The sequence below is a fragment of the Erpetoichthys calabaricus genome, chromosome 12 (assembly GCF_900747795.2).
Source record: "Erpetoichthys calabaricus chromosome 12, fErpCal1.3, whole genome shotgun sequence".
In the NCBI taxonomy this organism is placed as follows: Eukaryota; Metazoa; Chordata; class Cladistia; order Polypteriformes; family Polypteridae; genus Erpetoichthys; species Erpetoichthys calabaricus.
This window is the reverse complement of record NC_041405.2, coordinates 123,940,787-123,957,331: the sequence shown is the minus strand read 5'-3', so window position 1 is coordinate 123,957,331 and position 16,545 is coordinate 123,940,787. Positions and strand designations below refer to the sequence as shown.

The window sequence follows — 16,545 nt, the reverse complement described above, 5'->3', positions numbered from 1 at the left end:
AGCTAGTGTGTTGCCCGGGTATAAGGTTCAAGTTCAAAGTTCAAGCATGCCTGTTTTAAGTATCATGACAAAATAGTTTATTTACACTACTACCTGAGTTGATGGTTCTAAAACGCAGTGTTACAGGGCTGCTTGCTGATTTCTATGCCCATCTGCATGACAAATTAGTTCCTTTAAAATGTTTTTTTACTACATATCTGTTAATGTGTACATTCATCTGCATGTTTTCTACTATTACTGTGTCATATGTATGTGCCAATGTATACAAATCCTGTGCATGGCTTTTATTTAACACAGAATTGCATGTGACAAACATTAATCAGTGTGTGCATTGTCTTACGGGTAGAAACTGCTCTGGACGTGTGGTGGTTTGTGCTTTAATACTGTGGTACTGCCTTCCAGACTATAGCAGTAAATAAAGGTTTGTATCCAAGGTGATCACAATCTTGCATTATGTTGAAGGCTGCAAATATGGCATCCCTCTCTGTACATCTCATCAGTTGATGTATACATAAGACATAGACATCATATAGTAATTGTAACAAAATATAATTTAAAGGAACACATTTTATATAGTCATTTTCTATAGTTTATTCATTGTATAAGCAGAATAGCATCACTCTCTTCTAGAGCTTAAAATGTCATTCTCAGTGGAGTGTGCGCATCTCTGTGGTATGAATTACACATCTGACTAAAGGATTGTAGCACCACCTAGTGGCTTCAAGTAGAACATAAAAATCTTAAATTTCATGCACATACGCATATCTGACAGTAATCAACACTTGACAATTCATCACACCCTGTGCAGTGAGAGAGGAAAAAAATTAAAAATCCTGAGGACAATAAAATATACCAAGAAATAATTAAGAATAGTGACATTTACATATCAACACGGACAGAAAAGGCAATGGAAAAATACCTTGTGATTTATACACAAGCTATATATCAGAAATTACTCTTTCTCCTCTAAATGTATAATAATTTGACATTTAAACAGTAGTGGATGGGAGTATTCTATAATATCTTAAAGAGTGAAATATTCTGTGTATTCAATACTGTAACCAGAAAATTTAGGTGGAGGTTCTCAAAGTCCATCATGGGGAGAACTGCAGGTTTTATTACATAATCTATAAAAGATCTCAGTCTTTATAGAGTTCGCATCTGTTTTACTTCTTTTCTAAATGAATGTTTCAATGAGTTCTACACAACTTTAGCACAGCTTCTGGGACATATGATGACAAGTGAACAGCACCATTTTAGTATAATGTATTTTCAGTGTTGTATATTTTGTGCATACTGGGACTACTGGTTTAATTAATCCTTTTTGTTCATTTTCAGATGGCTACACTACAGATGACATTGTATTTTTCTGGCAAGGAGGGGATAGTGCTGTGACTGGAGTTGACAAGTTGGAATTACCTCAGTTTTCAATTGTGGAATTGCGGCTTGTGTCCAGGGAGGTGGCTTTTGCCACAGGTAATTATTTTTTGTATTGTAAATTAATGGTGTAGATGTTTTGTTTCTGGTCAAGTTAAGTCTGAACTACAGTATTGCAAATGTTGTTTAGTAGACACAATTTGACATTTGCCTTTGCTTTAGCAACTTAAAAATGTTTTACTTCATAATGTCATTTAAAACAGTACTGCTGTTTTCCTCGCAAAATGTAAATGTTCTTAAAGGGAAACAGTCACTTGTGTTACCTTTGAATAGTGGAACCTATTCTTTTAATTCATTATCAGTATGCTGCTGCTGGAGTATGTGAATTTCCCCTTGGGATTAATAAAGTATCTATCTATCTATCTATCTATCGTGAAAGGCGCTATATAGCGCCCGACCCGGCACAGACTGAGACAGAGGCACGTACTTCAATAAAGACTCTTTTATTACTCTTCAGCCGTGGGGCACGCCTTCCCCGTGTCCCACAGGCCCAACACAGTCCCAAAAGCACTTCAATATCTCACAACTAACACTCACTCTCTCTCTCTCTCTCTCTGTCTCTCTCTCTCTCTCTCTCTCTCTCTCTCCACCACCACTCCTCCTCAGGCTTAGTCGTCCTCCTCCTCCCAACTCTGGCTCTCTCGAGTGGTGGTGGCTGGCCTTTTTTACACCCCACCCGGAAGCGTTCCAGGTGCTTGATTACCTGATCCTAATTAAACTTCCGGGTGGGGCTGACGAGTCGACCAGCTGGGCTGCAGACGTCGTGCAGCTCCCCCTAGCGGCCATCCGAGCCCCCAACCAGGCTGTGGAGGACTCCATCTCCCATGAAGCCCTGCGCCAGGTTGGGGAATCATCATCCACCAGGGAGGCTGCCACCAAGCGTCCCGGGGGAGGTATTGAGCTGCCCATGGTGGCTCCCCCGGAACAGATGCAGCAGTGGCGTCCCTGCCGGGCATGGGACCCGGCTGTCCTTCACACTATCTATCTATCTATCTACTTGGGTGTCATGAAACAATATGGCCGTTTTCATTTAATTCACCAGAACAGAGCAGACTGGTGACATCATTGGTCTATTACTGAGCTGCTAGATGAGCTCAAAATCCCAACTCTTCTGCTTAGCACTGTATTGATTTAAAACGTGACTGTACCTCTTAAAGTCATTTACATCATTTTATCTCCATATAAAAGGCCTCCAATTTGGAAAAGGTGATATTTTTTGTTATTGTGTGGTGTGGCTTGAAAACGGCCTACCTGAGAAACATTTGAAACTGTGATCTACAGGGGTTCAACTAATTTGATGGAATTGTAATGCATCAATATGTTTGCAAAGAGAAAACAATAAATATTCCAAACATAAATATCAGTTTATTTTTTCAACATTAACGTCTTCCATTTTTGACAGAGCACAATGTTTGCCATGCAACAGTAACTGTAGTAGTAAATTATGTATTTTTTATGCTTACTTGCACACCATGGCACAAATACAACAACTTTTAATTTCCCGACCCCATTTCCAAGGAGAATACCCCTACTTACAAGAAGGCAATAACGGCACAGCAGCACATTGGTAGCACTAATCCAGGGTTGTGTCCCGGGCCCTCCATTTGTGGAGTTTGCCTGTTCTCTCCATGTCTGCGTGGGTTTCCTCCCACTGTCCAAAGACAAGCAGGTTAAGTAAATTGGTGATGCTAAACTGGCCCATGTGTGTGTTTGGGGTGCTAGCTGGGATAGGCTCCACCTCCCCCGGAGACCCTGGTCAGGATTAGAAAATGACATGACAATACAACAATTGCATATTTTTTTTACCAAAGTTAAAAAAAAATTCCATAAACATTATTAAAACTATAAAATGTTTTTCATAATAACAATGTTTCCCTTTGAAAAACATCACTGATATAGGGTCTTTTCATTATTAGTAGCAATGAGTCAAATGATTTGCTCAACATTGAAATTCAAGGTTTTGCTTTGCAAAAAATTTCAAAAATAAACCGTGTTTGTTTCCAGTGAAATTTGCACCATTCACATGTTGCAAACCGTTTTCCATCTACAGTGCTGCTGCTTCCAGCTCAAGAGAGACAGAGCGAGGAAGCGCTTTGCTTCCTAATAGAAAACATTTAGAACCCAATCCCCCAGTGCCTGAACATTAAATTAACCAGCCACACACACAGCACAAGTGGCAAACGAGTGAGACGCGAGGCAAACAATGAGTGCTGGAGTGGAGAGAGACTGAGAATCTGGGAAATGCCGGGAGGCTGCAGCAGGGTATGCCTACACATCACTTCATTTGTGTACATTCAGTGCTAAGCGCATGGCAAGTACAAATTTTGGTTTTTGGAACTTTCTGGAATTTCTTATTTTTTTTGGTTGAATCAACACACATTTGAATCTCACAGCAAAACAAAAAAAAATAAACAAAGCAGGTTCCTTTACCCCCTTATTAAACAGTAAATAGACATGTGTTATAAAGTCATAAGCTTTATCCTCTTCCTCCCGACTCTGGCCTTCCGAGTGAAGTAAAGTGGCTCCTTTTAATGCCGTTCTAGGGAGTGCTCCAGGTGGCTCGTTAGCCAGATCTGGAATCGCTCCCAGGTGTGGGGTTCTGCCACCTCCACAGTTCCCCCTGGTGACATCCACGGAACCCAGCAGGGCTGCGGCAAACTTCCATGAAGTCCTGTGGGAATCTGAGGTGCCCCTGCAACCCAGGATGGCTGCCATCTAGCGCTCCGGGGGAGGCAGTGTCCTGTGCATGTCTGGCCTCCCGGTCCTTCCAATGTATTGGCCTTCTGACCGGGAAAGAACCTTGATCATCTGTCACATTATATATTATTCATTGCATACCAATTTTTTATAAACTGTGTTGCTAATGTTTTGTGTCTCATTCTGATCTTCACTATTTTAAAGAGAACTGCCTCACACTTTCCTTTTGTGTAATATTGTCATTACTCATAGGTGGTATTTAATATTCCCATCATTTTACTTCTTTGACAGTTTACTATGGCTATTCTTCTCCACTTATACAAATAGTAACTCTCTATCTTAAAATGCTACTGTACATGTTTGAAGCTACACTGCAAGAAAACGTTTTCTTCCTGTTGTTATATTATCACACTTGAGTTATTACTAATGGTATCTTTTTATATAATATTTACATTCACAAACATCATCTATTAAGACTGGATTGATTGGGTTTAAAATTTAAGAACACTTAACTGCTTGATGTCAACCCCAAGCATGACTCAGACTCGAAGTTCTGTGTAATTGCAGTTAAGCCTAGATTAGACTTGGGGTGACATGTAACAATCCGCATTACAGTGTTAAGCCCAAATAATACCCAGGACATTATTCTGCCGCCATCTGGTGGATGAAATAACATCATAAACAGTTCTATGCATTCTTCCACTTTGTTATAACTGAGTGGAGCAGAGCCTTCAACCAAATACACAATGGCGGACGAGAAGCTGTAAATTCCAGTTGTAGAACAAACTGAAACTAAAACATTGTGATAGTGATGATGATGTGAATTGATCATCAGATGGTGACAAGGACAGTGAAACTGACACCTGTTCAGTAGATTCTGACCTGTCAATTTTCAGTGAAATTTGTGTTTGGTGTCAGCTTCATACTACTGCTGACAATCCTTATACCTTTTCGTTGCTGATCACCAGGCACCAAAATTGTACAAACTGTGGGAAGTGTATAAGGCTCTCATTAAAAATATGTAGAAGGTATATTTTGATGATTGTGACATAAGTATTGACAAAAGTCTCACGGGGTTAAAGGGAAGGTTGTCATGGGTACAGTACATTGCATACAAACAGGCACAATTTGTTATCAAGATTTACAAAGCAAGCTCTGGGCACATCGGGAACTCAATACTTTACACTGGATGAGGGACGAAGTGGGATGGCAAGTACAGTCAATATGGCATTGTGTCAGGGGAACTGTAGAAGTCACTATGCCTTGCTCTGTTGTAGGCTACAGTAACACAATGGTAGGTGTTGATCCTGCGGATTAGGCACTGACATTCTACCCTGTCAAGCACAAGCAACACAAAAAATAGTACAAAAAAATCTTTCAACATCTGCTTGAACAGTACCTACAGTATGTGCATTGGTGACTCTTTCAATACATATCACACAAAGCACTTATACTAAATCTGCTTCAGCATAGCAGTGGAGTCTTGACATATACTGTACCTTTCCTACTGTTATAATATTAAACTTATTGTATTTACATGTTTCTGTTATGCATAATAACATGTTTTGTTGTTGAAAAAAATTCAATGCTTTTGGCTTGTTTTTCCGAGGATAAACATAATGCTAAGCAAGTTAATGAGGCATTTTTTATTGTGAACACATATAAAGTAATAGCATACAATGCAGTTAAAAATATTTGCCTTTTCCCGGTCTCGCTACCCATTGAGGTAGGATCAGAGAAACTGGGGGGGAATTTTTTTTTCCTGTTATGTTTATGTATTTGGGCACTTAGCCCTTCTATCCCTCGATATTAATTGGTGAAACTAACCTCAAATGCTACAAGACTGCCTACTAGTGAATACAACACTCATACATATTACATACTGTATACTGCACATTTGGTTTTATTATTAGCAGACTTTGCCATGTTTGTAAATAGGTGAAAGTGAACTTAATAAGAGAACATTGAATTGAACTGAACTTGTCTAACCTGAAGAGGATTAAACAGTTCTAAGAATGTTATTATACTGCTTGCACAAGTTGACAGCAGTTTTTGGAAAGAATGGAGTCAGGAGATGACAAGGAGAAGTCAGAATTCACACGAGGGTCATAACAGAAGAGACAATAATTAAATAACAATAACAAACGGTGGCAGCCAGAATTGTGATTAGGGAACTGAGCGATAAGTTGTAACAAGTAAATTCCAAAAAAAATAATGTCACATAGGGTTTTCATTCATATATCCAAATCTTGGATAATTAGGTACTCATGGTGCCTAGTGTTGTTTTGACACACAACCTCCAGGATCCATTTCCCAGGAACAAGGCCTTGTGCCTCAAAGTGGGCAACATCCATAAAAAAAACAAGACAGTGCCGCAGGAGAACATGAATCATTTTTTAACAATGTTAAAAACATAATGAAGCAGAAGATTAATATAATGACTAGATTTCATGGTCTCAGAAACCGTGAAAGCCATACTCAAATAATTTTTAGTGGCCGAGGGCGGGTTGGAAAAAAATTAAACTTATATGCCAGATCATGACAGTTACGTTATACTAGTAGTAATTAGGACTTGCATTTTGCAAGTTATTTAGTTTTTTTTCTGCAATAGATAACACGCTTACCATGATAGTAGAGAAAATTATAGAATAGTAATAACATACATATGAACTTTTTAAACTATTAGCTGAATAATTGTGCGAAAGCAAGTCAGATTCAAAATCTAATGAAGAAAAATACAGGATAGGTGCACATGGTGTCAGTCTGTTCCCTTGTGAATACATTACCTCAGCATGCATTGCTCTGATTTTCTGGAAGAATTTACTTAATATTCTAGCAAAACATTATTTTGGTTTTTTTTCAGTCATCACTACAAACTACATAGGGTAAACAACATATAAAGAAAATGCAACTTTTTAATGGAGTATTCCTTTTTATTACAAAAAACAGAAAACTGCAATGGAAATTCAGAGGAGATTAAAAGTTGTTATGCTTTCGCAGAAGGTAAAATACTGTAAATGTACTTCTTAACACATAAATAATAAATAGAAATAAAGACTGAATTCATTTTTAGAACATTATATTGATATGCGATCATTTTATAGGTTAGGACAGGGGTATTCAACTAAAATCTAAAGAGGTCCAATTAGAGAAAATTTCTTGACGCAATGGTCCGAAAGATCATGTTGTCTAACTATTTTCGCTGTCCACTTTCCTTTTTTTGGAGAGCGGCATTTGTTCCTTATTTTTCTGCCCCTTTTTTCGTTTCACCCGTCTTTTCTTTTTCCAGCACAGTCGTCTGTATCTCTCACTTTCTTCCACCTAGAATCCACAGACTTGATTGGCTGAGTGGGTTTTAAATCATAACCTTCTGTTTTGGCTGTAAGTCTGGGTCTGTATGAGACAGCTTCTGGGTCCGGACCCGGACCGCAGTCCGCCTGTTAGTGACCTCTGGGTTAGGAGCATTCACTGACACATCACATTGCCGTATCCACCACATGACAAACCACCTTGGGATCCCAGTAATAAAAAATTATTTTTGGACTTTTGATATCACAAACATAATGTTGATAATTATACCTCTCTATATAGTTTTAGATATCAAAAATAAACAACATAAAAAAGAACGGATGAGACTCACATCTTGATGCCACTGACTTGCAGACAGATGCGCTACTGTATGCTCTTTTCTGCAACATTTTGTAGACTGGAAGTGACATCACTCTTTATTACAATTAAATGCAACATGGTCATTGTGGTTTTCACAGGTTTATTTTAGCATTACGTTACCTTTTTAGTAAGAATAGACTTCTATGAGCCTAAAGGCCATACAATCGATCCGTAAATGAGAGATGTTTTTCCTTAATTGTCTGCAAATAGCAATTTCTGGTCAGTTAGTCAGTGAGTCTATCAGGAATACGTAGCTTTATTTATGTATAGATCTATGTATTGTGTATACTTTCATTTTGTGAATGTGCTCGAGCATAAAAGCCTTTTTTGATATTTGTGTCATTCATCATTTTTGTCATATTTGTCATTTATTACTGTTCTTATCTTCAGGGGGATATTTATCTCCATTGATGTGGTTGCATGTGTTTTTATATAAATCTGGGCTGACAGTTACATTTTCACCTCTATAAATTTTCTCTATTATTTATTTCTTTAAACAGTCGTACATTTACACTGTATCAATAACATACTTGTTATATCAATGCATTGTTCAGCATTGAGCCTGCAACATGGTATTTTTTGATACAGCCAGTAATGTAGGACAAAATAAAATTACATATTTTCGCTATGGCTAGGACACACATCCTATGTTAAAAGCCAGGGCCATACACACTTAATGCCAACTAAAAAGTATTGCTTTCAAGGATGGGCCCTCTCATCGGAACACAGACACTACACCTTATTTGATAAGATGAACAATTCCAGACCAAGTAACATTGCAACAACATCTCATTCAGATATATCAGCTGGACACCCAAGTTTGAAATAGAACTATAACTCAAGTATGAGTTTCGTTGATGGACAGAACTTTACATCAATGGTCAATCAAAAGGATGGGCTTATGTGTTCCCAAGAAACCAACTGCAAGATCTCTATTCCTTTCTTTAAAAACCCTTTTAAAGACCCAAATTGTCCTTTCTCATCAAGCTTACAGCTCTCAGCTTGGCCCTAAATGTGACCGTCCATACCCAGAACCCAAAGATTATAGGATGTGGCCATAACAGAAGTTGAATCGATCTCTTTTACTCTGAAAGGCAACCATGCTGGACTGGAGGGATGGAAGACTTGTCCATATTAGAGTTGGAATAGGCAGCCATTAGTCCAAACGTTGCTGAAGAATAGCAAGTGCACAAGCAGTAAGTGACCACATATGAAAGGTCATGCATTTGTCTTCATGAAAATGACAAGTGACTAATCAAGAGTTGCTGAACAGACTTAATTGTCTTTAGCAACAAGAGGACTGACACAGGTGACTCAACCTGAAAAAAAACTGGGAGACTGCTCACAAGTAGAAGGTGCAAACAAGGTGAAGAAAGAGACAAGCTCCAAAAACAAAAGAAAGAAGGCACTCTGAAGACACTTTCATGTGACTGAAGAAAGCTGAACATTATAGGTACAAAGCATTGCATACACAAGAACTATAAGTGCACTCACTTTGATTCTGAGAACTATTAATTATAACTTATTAATTAGGACAGCTAATGTTTTGTAGCATTGGTGGACCTGCAACTGAAAGGTAATAAACTTTACGAAATTCTAGTTGAATTATAAGTCTTCCTAAATACAGTAAGAAAGTGTAGAGCAGCAACTCGCACCCATGTACACAAAGAACTCTGTATTAAGAAAAGTAAGCCAGCACAGAGACTAGCTGTGAGTGAATAAACGCTACTTGCAAGCAATAGAAGCTTCCTAACCAGCTAAAGAATGTATCCATCTTAAGCATATAAATTTAAATACAGTATATACTTGCGTATAAGTTGGGTCTTGAAACCCGAAAAATCAATCATAAAATCAGACCCTGACTTATACGCCCGTTCAAAAAAGTGACAGGTTTTTTCTTACATCTTCTTGCTTCCTTCAATCTCGCACCAGTTTCTCCGACACATGTAATTTTGTTGCAGCAGCGCAGTTACCAATTTCTTTTGCCACTTCAACGACTTTTAATTTAAAACCAGCTTCATATTTTCTTCTGATCGAATGCTCCATCGTAGATAAGGGATGCTCTTATGATAAAGGTGTATTAGGGTGTGAGATACAAAAAACACAAAACAGTGCGAACATCACTTCGGAATAGTTCGGGTATTACCGTGTGGTCATGTAGGCACAATACATAGAAAAAAAGGCAGTGTGCTCTCTGGTTACTCTCTCAGGTGTGTGTTAGCATAGCATAATCTCTTGGACCAATAGCGTGAGTTTTCTGCATTCGACTTATACGAACGACATTATAAAATAACGGAAATTATATGGTAAAATCAAGCCCTGACTTATCCGCGGGAGAGCTTAAACGCAAGTATATACGATAATCAGAATTCATAAGTTATGTGCCTTATCTATAGGAGAGAGAAAGTTCGACTAAGTGTTTTATGTTATATGTTGTTTGTTACTCTTAATCTACACACCCATATACACATATATCTGTGCTTCCATTGATCCATATTATATTAATCTCATAAATAAATTGTATTATTTTGATTATTTCTGCAAGCCTGTTTGGGTTATTTGTGAAAGTAAGTCTATTGCTACATCAAACCACAACAGAGAATGTGAAAATGTTAATGTAGACTTTTACCCATTTATAATTTTAGCATCCCGGCCATAAAATGAAAGAGAGATCCCTCACTCAATCTACATTGATTTGGCATCCCCCTTTGTGGGGGCCTTATTAATTTTTGTTAAATAATTTCCATCATTGCTGAAGACAAAACTGGTAATTACCTGGACAATTAACCCTTCTCTTTTCTTACAGTAACATGTCACTCTGTCAGGGGTTTCCTGGGAACACTTATAGAAAGCACTGAGAACAATGGTTGAAAAACTTTTAAACCAGTCAGTGTATTTTACTGAGCTTATGGTACATTGCAGTTGGCTCAAGCCTAAAAAGATGTTGTGTAGAGCATGGATTACAGTCTTGTAGGTATGGTTTTTAATGAGATTTTGTGCAGCATAAATGTTGTTTTCTTTATTGTCTCCATTGTGCTGCATCTTTGTGGCAGGTCTTATTCCTGGAAAATTCATTTTATTTTACGGTATTTCACAGAAACTGTATTGGACTGAGATCTAGTGACATGGAAGGTCACTGGATTAATCTTAATTTACTGTCAGGTTTCTGGAACCATATCAGGACTTTCCTGAATTTGTGCCATAGAGTATTGTCCTTCTGAATAACCCCTTTCACAGATGAATGTATGCACTGCAATAAGAAATTAACCTGATTGACCGTGATGCTCAGATGTATTCTGGCTTTCAAATGTTGTTCTGCTTGTACTAAGAGAGCCCAGCAGGCAGGATTGTTAATATCCATCCATCCATTATCCAACACGCTATATCCTAACCACAGGGTCACGGGGGTCTGCTGGGGCCAATCCCAGCCAACACAGGGAGCAAGGCAGGAAGCAAACCCCAGGCAGGGTGCCAGCCCACCGCAGGGCGCGCACACACACACACATACACCAAGCACACACTAGGGACAATTTAGAATCACTAATCCACCTAACCTGCATGTTTTTGGACTGTGGGAGTAAACTGGAGCACCCGGAGGAAACCCACACAGACACAGGGAGAACATGTAAACTCCACGCAGGGAGGACCCGGGAAGCGAACCCAGGTCTTCTAACTGCAAGGCAGCAGCGTTACTCACTGTGCCACCGTTCCGCCCGGATTGTTAATATTTGTCAGGTAAATCCAAAATCCTGGAATTCTCATCACCATAAATTTATAGTAACTAGGATTCATTAATCCAGACAATATTTTTTAGTGATAATACTACTAATTGAGCAGCTACATTGAAAAGGAAGATACATCAAAAAGATTTCAGACGCAATGTAGACCAGCGTTTCCAGAGTAACTTCTCACATTTTCTAAGGTGGCTGCTCTTTCATGTGACCTATCAAGTCCTCCTTTAAAATTGTTTATGTTATTTTTTAACTTTAGTAGGGAAACTTGCCTGAAACCACAGACTTATTTGCAATACAGTAACACCAGAAACAAAAATGAAATTGCCTCAGTAAAATACAAATAACATTTACAATCAAACAGAAATGTCAATCAGCTTCAGATATGTTACACCTGGAGTGAATTTCAGATTTAAAGAATGTTTTTTTTATAACAGCAGTAATAAATTATGAATTAATATACAAATGTTAACAGCAAAAAGAAGTTCAATTGGAAGTCCCCACCAATCTGTAATGTAAGCTCTTGGTATCGTAAAAATTAATATAGCAAAATCAATACTGTCCAGTGTCTAATGCAAGTAATTTTATGATTAAATGAAAGAAGTAATGTAAAGGTAATAAATACTCACAGCTTTACTGTGAGTCAGACCTAATTTTGTAACTAAATTGATTTGTTTTACATACTGTAGCACTTTTCAAAACAAGTACTTTAAAGATCTATTTAAGAGGGGAAATCAAAAAGTAAAGTAAATAACAATCAATAAAGTGAATGTACCCAAGACAAGTTTCTGGTGTACACAATAAAGGTTCTGAATACTTCTGTGAATATTTCAGTTTTTTGTATTTTTAGTAAATTTGGAACATTTTCTAAAAACCTGTTTTCACTTTGACATGCCTGGAGTATTGAGTGTTGCTTGATGTTGGGAAAATGAATTTAAATGAATGTCACATGAGGTTGCAACCCAACAAAATGTGAAAAAAATGAAGGGGTCTGAATATTTTCAGAATCCAGTGGGTGTGTTTGGGTATGGTCCTACTAGAAACTGGCATCAGGCACACCTACCACAAGAGATTGATCAACAGTGTCAAATGGTTTTTAGTGCCCCTAAAAGTAGTAAAGGGTACCATGTGTTAGTTTTTTGTGCAGCATGCTATAACCCTGTCTTTTATCATATCACATTTGAGAATATTTTGTGGATTGAACCATCTCTTATTGCCTCTAAGTGTGAGCCCAGTGGCAAGAAGTCCTCTTGTAACTTATCAGGTATTGAGAGGTCTTGTGCTTTTTTCTAATAGTTCAGTTTGTGCAGTTTGTTGTGTAAAATTTCTTGTGATAGTGTGCTCAATGAAAATTTTAAATAAAGACTGATTTATTCATTGAATATTGAAATGTGAAGTAAGAATCACCTCAAAGGAATTCCCAACACTTGTCCACAAAATTCCATGCTGCTTAACTCAAACAAAAGTCCAGCAAGGCAGCAATCAACAGTGTCAAATGGTCAATGGCAGATATTTGTGAATCACTGACCCGTGGTCAGAGGCATTAAAGGACAATCCATATAGGGCATCATATCTCTGGAGATGAGGAAAAACACTGATACAAGTTAATGTCAAAAACATTGATACAAGTTAACACCCTAACAGACTATTGTACAATCATCCCCAGCATTTCCTGCTGTCACATCTACTGTATAGAAGCAAGCATGTTCTCTAGTAAATTATGCTGACCACCTAACTTCGTCAAGACCAACAAGGTCATCATCATTCAAGTCTGCACAATATGAACTGTTACATGTAAAACCTTCTAATGGTGGACATTGGCATAATGAAAATACCTACTAATTTGCATTCCTTATCATACTGATCACCCGTGCATGTTTGAAATGAGTATGTGTAATTATTCTGTATAAGTGACAGTTCTGTGTCATTTTGACACCAGTACATTTCTAATTGAAGAAAAGAAAAAAAGGTTGATCATTTGTTTTAAGTTATTTCAGGAACGCATAATTTCTTAAACATAGTAAACTGGGGCAGAATACTTAACACAAAATACCATCCATTTTTCAAGGTTGTTTGAAGCGTTGATGTTAAAAATATAAATGTACTCTACACTGTGAAAAAGTAAAAAGCAAAGAAGTACAGTATTGAGAACTGAGATGATAAGCAAATTCCAGATACTTTATTTTAGGCTACTAGGTCCATTTACGTTTAGCATGTAAGTATTGTGAAAGTCTTTAATGGTGCTAATGTGAGTTTTAAAAATCTTATTTCTCCTCATTTGTCTTAGGCAGTTGTCAAGTATCATTTCTGTCTCACAGCGCTTGTTCCTAATTTGATTCCCACCTGAAATTTGTTGTGTGTGGAGTCTGAAATATTCTCCACATTTCTGTTTCTCCAGAGATTCTAATTTTCAGAACATCCTATCATATTAAAGGAATACTCCATCCAAAAATTTCATTTTTTTTGTATGTTCCTTGCACCATATAATTTGTAATGATGGCGGAGAAAAAAATTTAATCTTATGTTTTCTTGACCAATAAATTGAGGGAGACGTGGATCTTCAACTCAAAAATACAATCCCGTGTGAACTGGCTTCATGTTTGTTGACTACATTCATTTTCCAAAGTTATTTGTTTAGTAATATTTTTAGCAAAAATACATGCATTTTACATGTTGTGAGCATACAACTTGATGGCTTGACATGTGGATTATGCAGGATAAGTAATGTGAGATTTTCTTATGGATGTTTTTGCTGTTCTTCAGCTTTGGTTACCATTGGGTGTCATTGAATGTTGTTATAACTATACTCCATGAAAACATGAGGTTAAAGATTTTTGTTGGCCATCGCTACAAATTGCATGGGAGTAATTAACATATAAAATAATAATACTTTCAGGCGGAGTATTCCTTTAATTGTACATTTCATGTTGTTCCTAAGTGTGCGTGCTTGTGCGTGTGTGCTTTGCATGAGTGTGCCCAGTGGTAGACTGGCTTCACGTCCACAGCTATTTCATGCTTTACTGTCATTCTTGGCGGCACAAGCTATGCCTTCCTACAACACGTATGCTCAGAAATATACAAATGGACTCAATTTTAGCACTTAAAAAACATTTAGTATGATATGGTTGAACAATTACTTACTACAGATTATAGTAGATTGTTTATTGGAAATCCTGGTGGATGTCTGAAGGCATTGGTTGCAATTGATTTGATGCTCTAGTCATCAAAGTTAGGCATTGTTTAAACTGATTCATATTCTTTGAAATATTAATCATCATGATTTTTTTATGCTCATTATAAGTTCCCCATAACTTGAACTTGAGCTCTGCATCTACAAATATTGATTAGTCCAATGCAGGGTTTTTGGGGGTTGAAGCCTGTCCTGGCAGTGGACAGTTGATCACAGAGCCCACTCATCCACACACCCACACAGAACCACCTTTGGGATGTGGGAAAAAAAAAAAAAAAAGTCATGTCGTCAAAGGGAGGACATGCAGATGTCACACGGACAGGCACCGAGGGTAAGTTTTGAACCTAAAACGCTGGATCAGTGCAATGAAAAGAATGAAGAATTACAGATTACCTGTTGTCAAATGCAGCTGCTCGATTTTTAACTGGCACAAGAAAGCATGAGCACGTTACCCCGATTTTGGCTTCCCTTCCCTTCATCATTTTAAGATCCTTGTATCTGTTTTTAAATCCTTTAATGGTTGTGCCCCATTTTATTTGCCGGAACTGCTGCACCCTTATGTAGCATCTCGCTGTCTCAGGTCAGCAGACCAGATGCTTTTACGTGTTCCTAAGGCACAATGCAAACTCTGAGGTGATCGGCTTTTTCAGTTGCAGCTCCAAAACTCTGGAATGATTTGCCGTTGCACATTAGGCAGGCTCCTTCACTTGTGGTCTTTAAATCCTATTTAAAAACACACTTTTACTCCCTGGCCTTTAACCCAGTATGATATGTTGACTTTTTATTATGAATCTCTTCAGCTCTTATGTGTTTATGTGTTTCTGTTTCTTTTACCCTTTGGTTATTGTTTGTCTGATATGTTGGGTTTTTATTGTACAGCACTTTGGTCAGCCTTGATGTTGTTTTTAAAGTGCTTTATAAATAAATAAATAAATAAATAAATAAATATATATATATATATATAATTCTTTTCGCGTTTGAAACGGAAATTACGTATGACTACGTGATATGGAAATTACGTATGAAACGGAAATTACGTATGACCACACGATATGGAAATTACCTATGACCACAGAACATATTATAATACAGGAACTAATCACTTCGTTTGTGGACGCCATTTTTATGTCGTCTTTACAGATTGTTATTATTTGTGTGCCCCCCGCGTCGCCCTCTCCCACCGCTCCTGTCTGGACTACAGCGCCAGGCGCATTCTGACAGAGAAGTTTTATTTATTCGTCCACGTGACTGTCGCTGAAACTGCCACATTGTAACTTTTTTTTAGTTGGCAGTACTTGATAGTAGAAGAGATGAGGAAAACAGCTTTGCGTCTTTCTACTTTTTAACTGCGCCGAGCTGTAAACAATGTGAAGACGAGACCGCCTTCAGCTGCGAGGGGTCGTGAGAACAAAGTGGACGCTGGGAGGTGCGGAATGTCCGGCTGCTCCGCCGAGTCGAGAACTTCGCAGTTTCGGGCAGCGTCCTCTCTTCTTGCACTCTTTGTGGCACTTCAAGTCCCCCGTCAACTCCTGGGAGAGTGGAAATCTTTACGAATGAGTGTAATCGGTGCCATCGAAGCAGGACTCTGTTTGTAAATTGCCCTGCACAACTACTTACTGTCCCTTAAGGTGAGTTTGGGTCAGCTAAAACCCCACAACATTCAAGGTTGCTTTTGTGATTAATTATTTTAACAAGTAAATCACAGGCAGCGCCTTTAAAATGTAGTTTACCCAAAACCACTCCAGTAGTACTCAATGTATCTTTACTTCTTAAATGTTAATGTTTTACTGCTTAATAACTTATAGACTACATTTTATTTTT

General features: G+C 37.9%; 1 protein-coding gene across 2 annotated transcripts in view; it reads left to right on the top strand.

Moving 5' to 3' along the window:
- gabrb4 (gamma-aminobutyric acid type A receptor subunit beta4) overlaps nucleotides 1-16,545 on the top strand; it is a 378,684-nt gene that overhangs the window by 307,773 nt on the left and 54,366 nt on the right. For both annotated transcript variants that reach the window (XM_028816096.2, XM_028816095.2), the window contains exon 6: nucleotides 1,339-1,476. In XM_028816096.2, coding sequence (XP_028671929.1) covers nucleotides 1,339-1,476 — 138 coding nt within the window. The remainder of the gene's footprint in view (nucleotides 1-1,338; nucleotides 1,477-16,545) is intronic.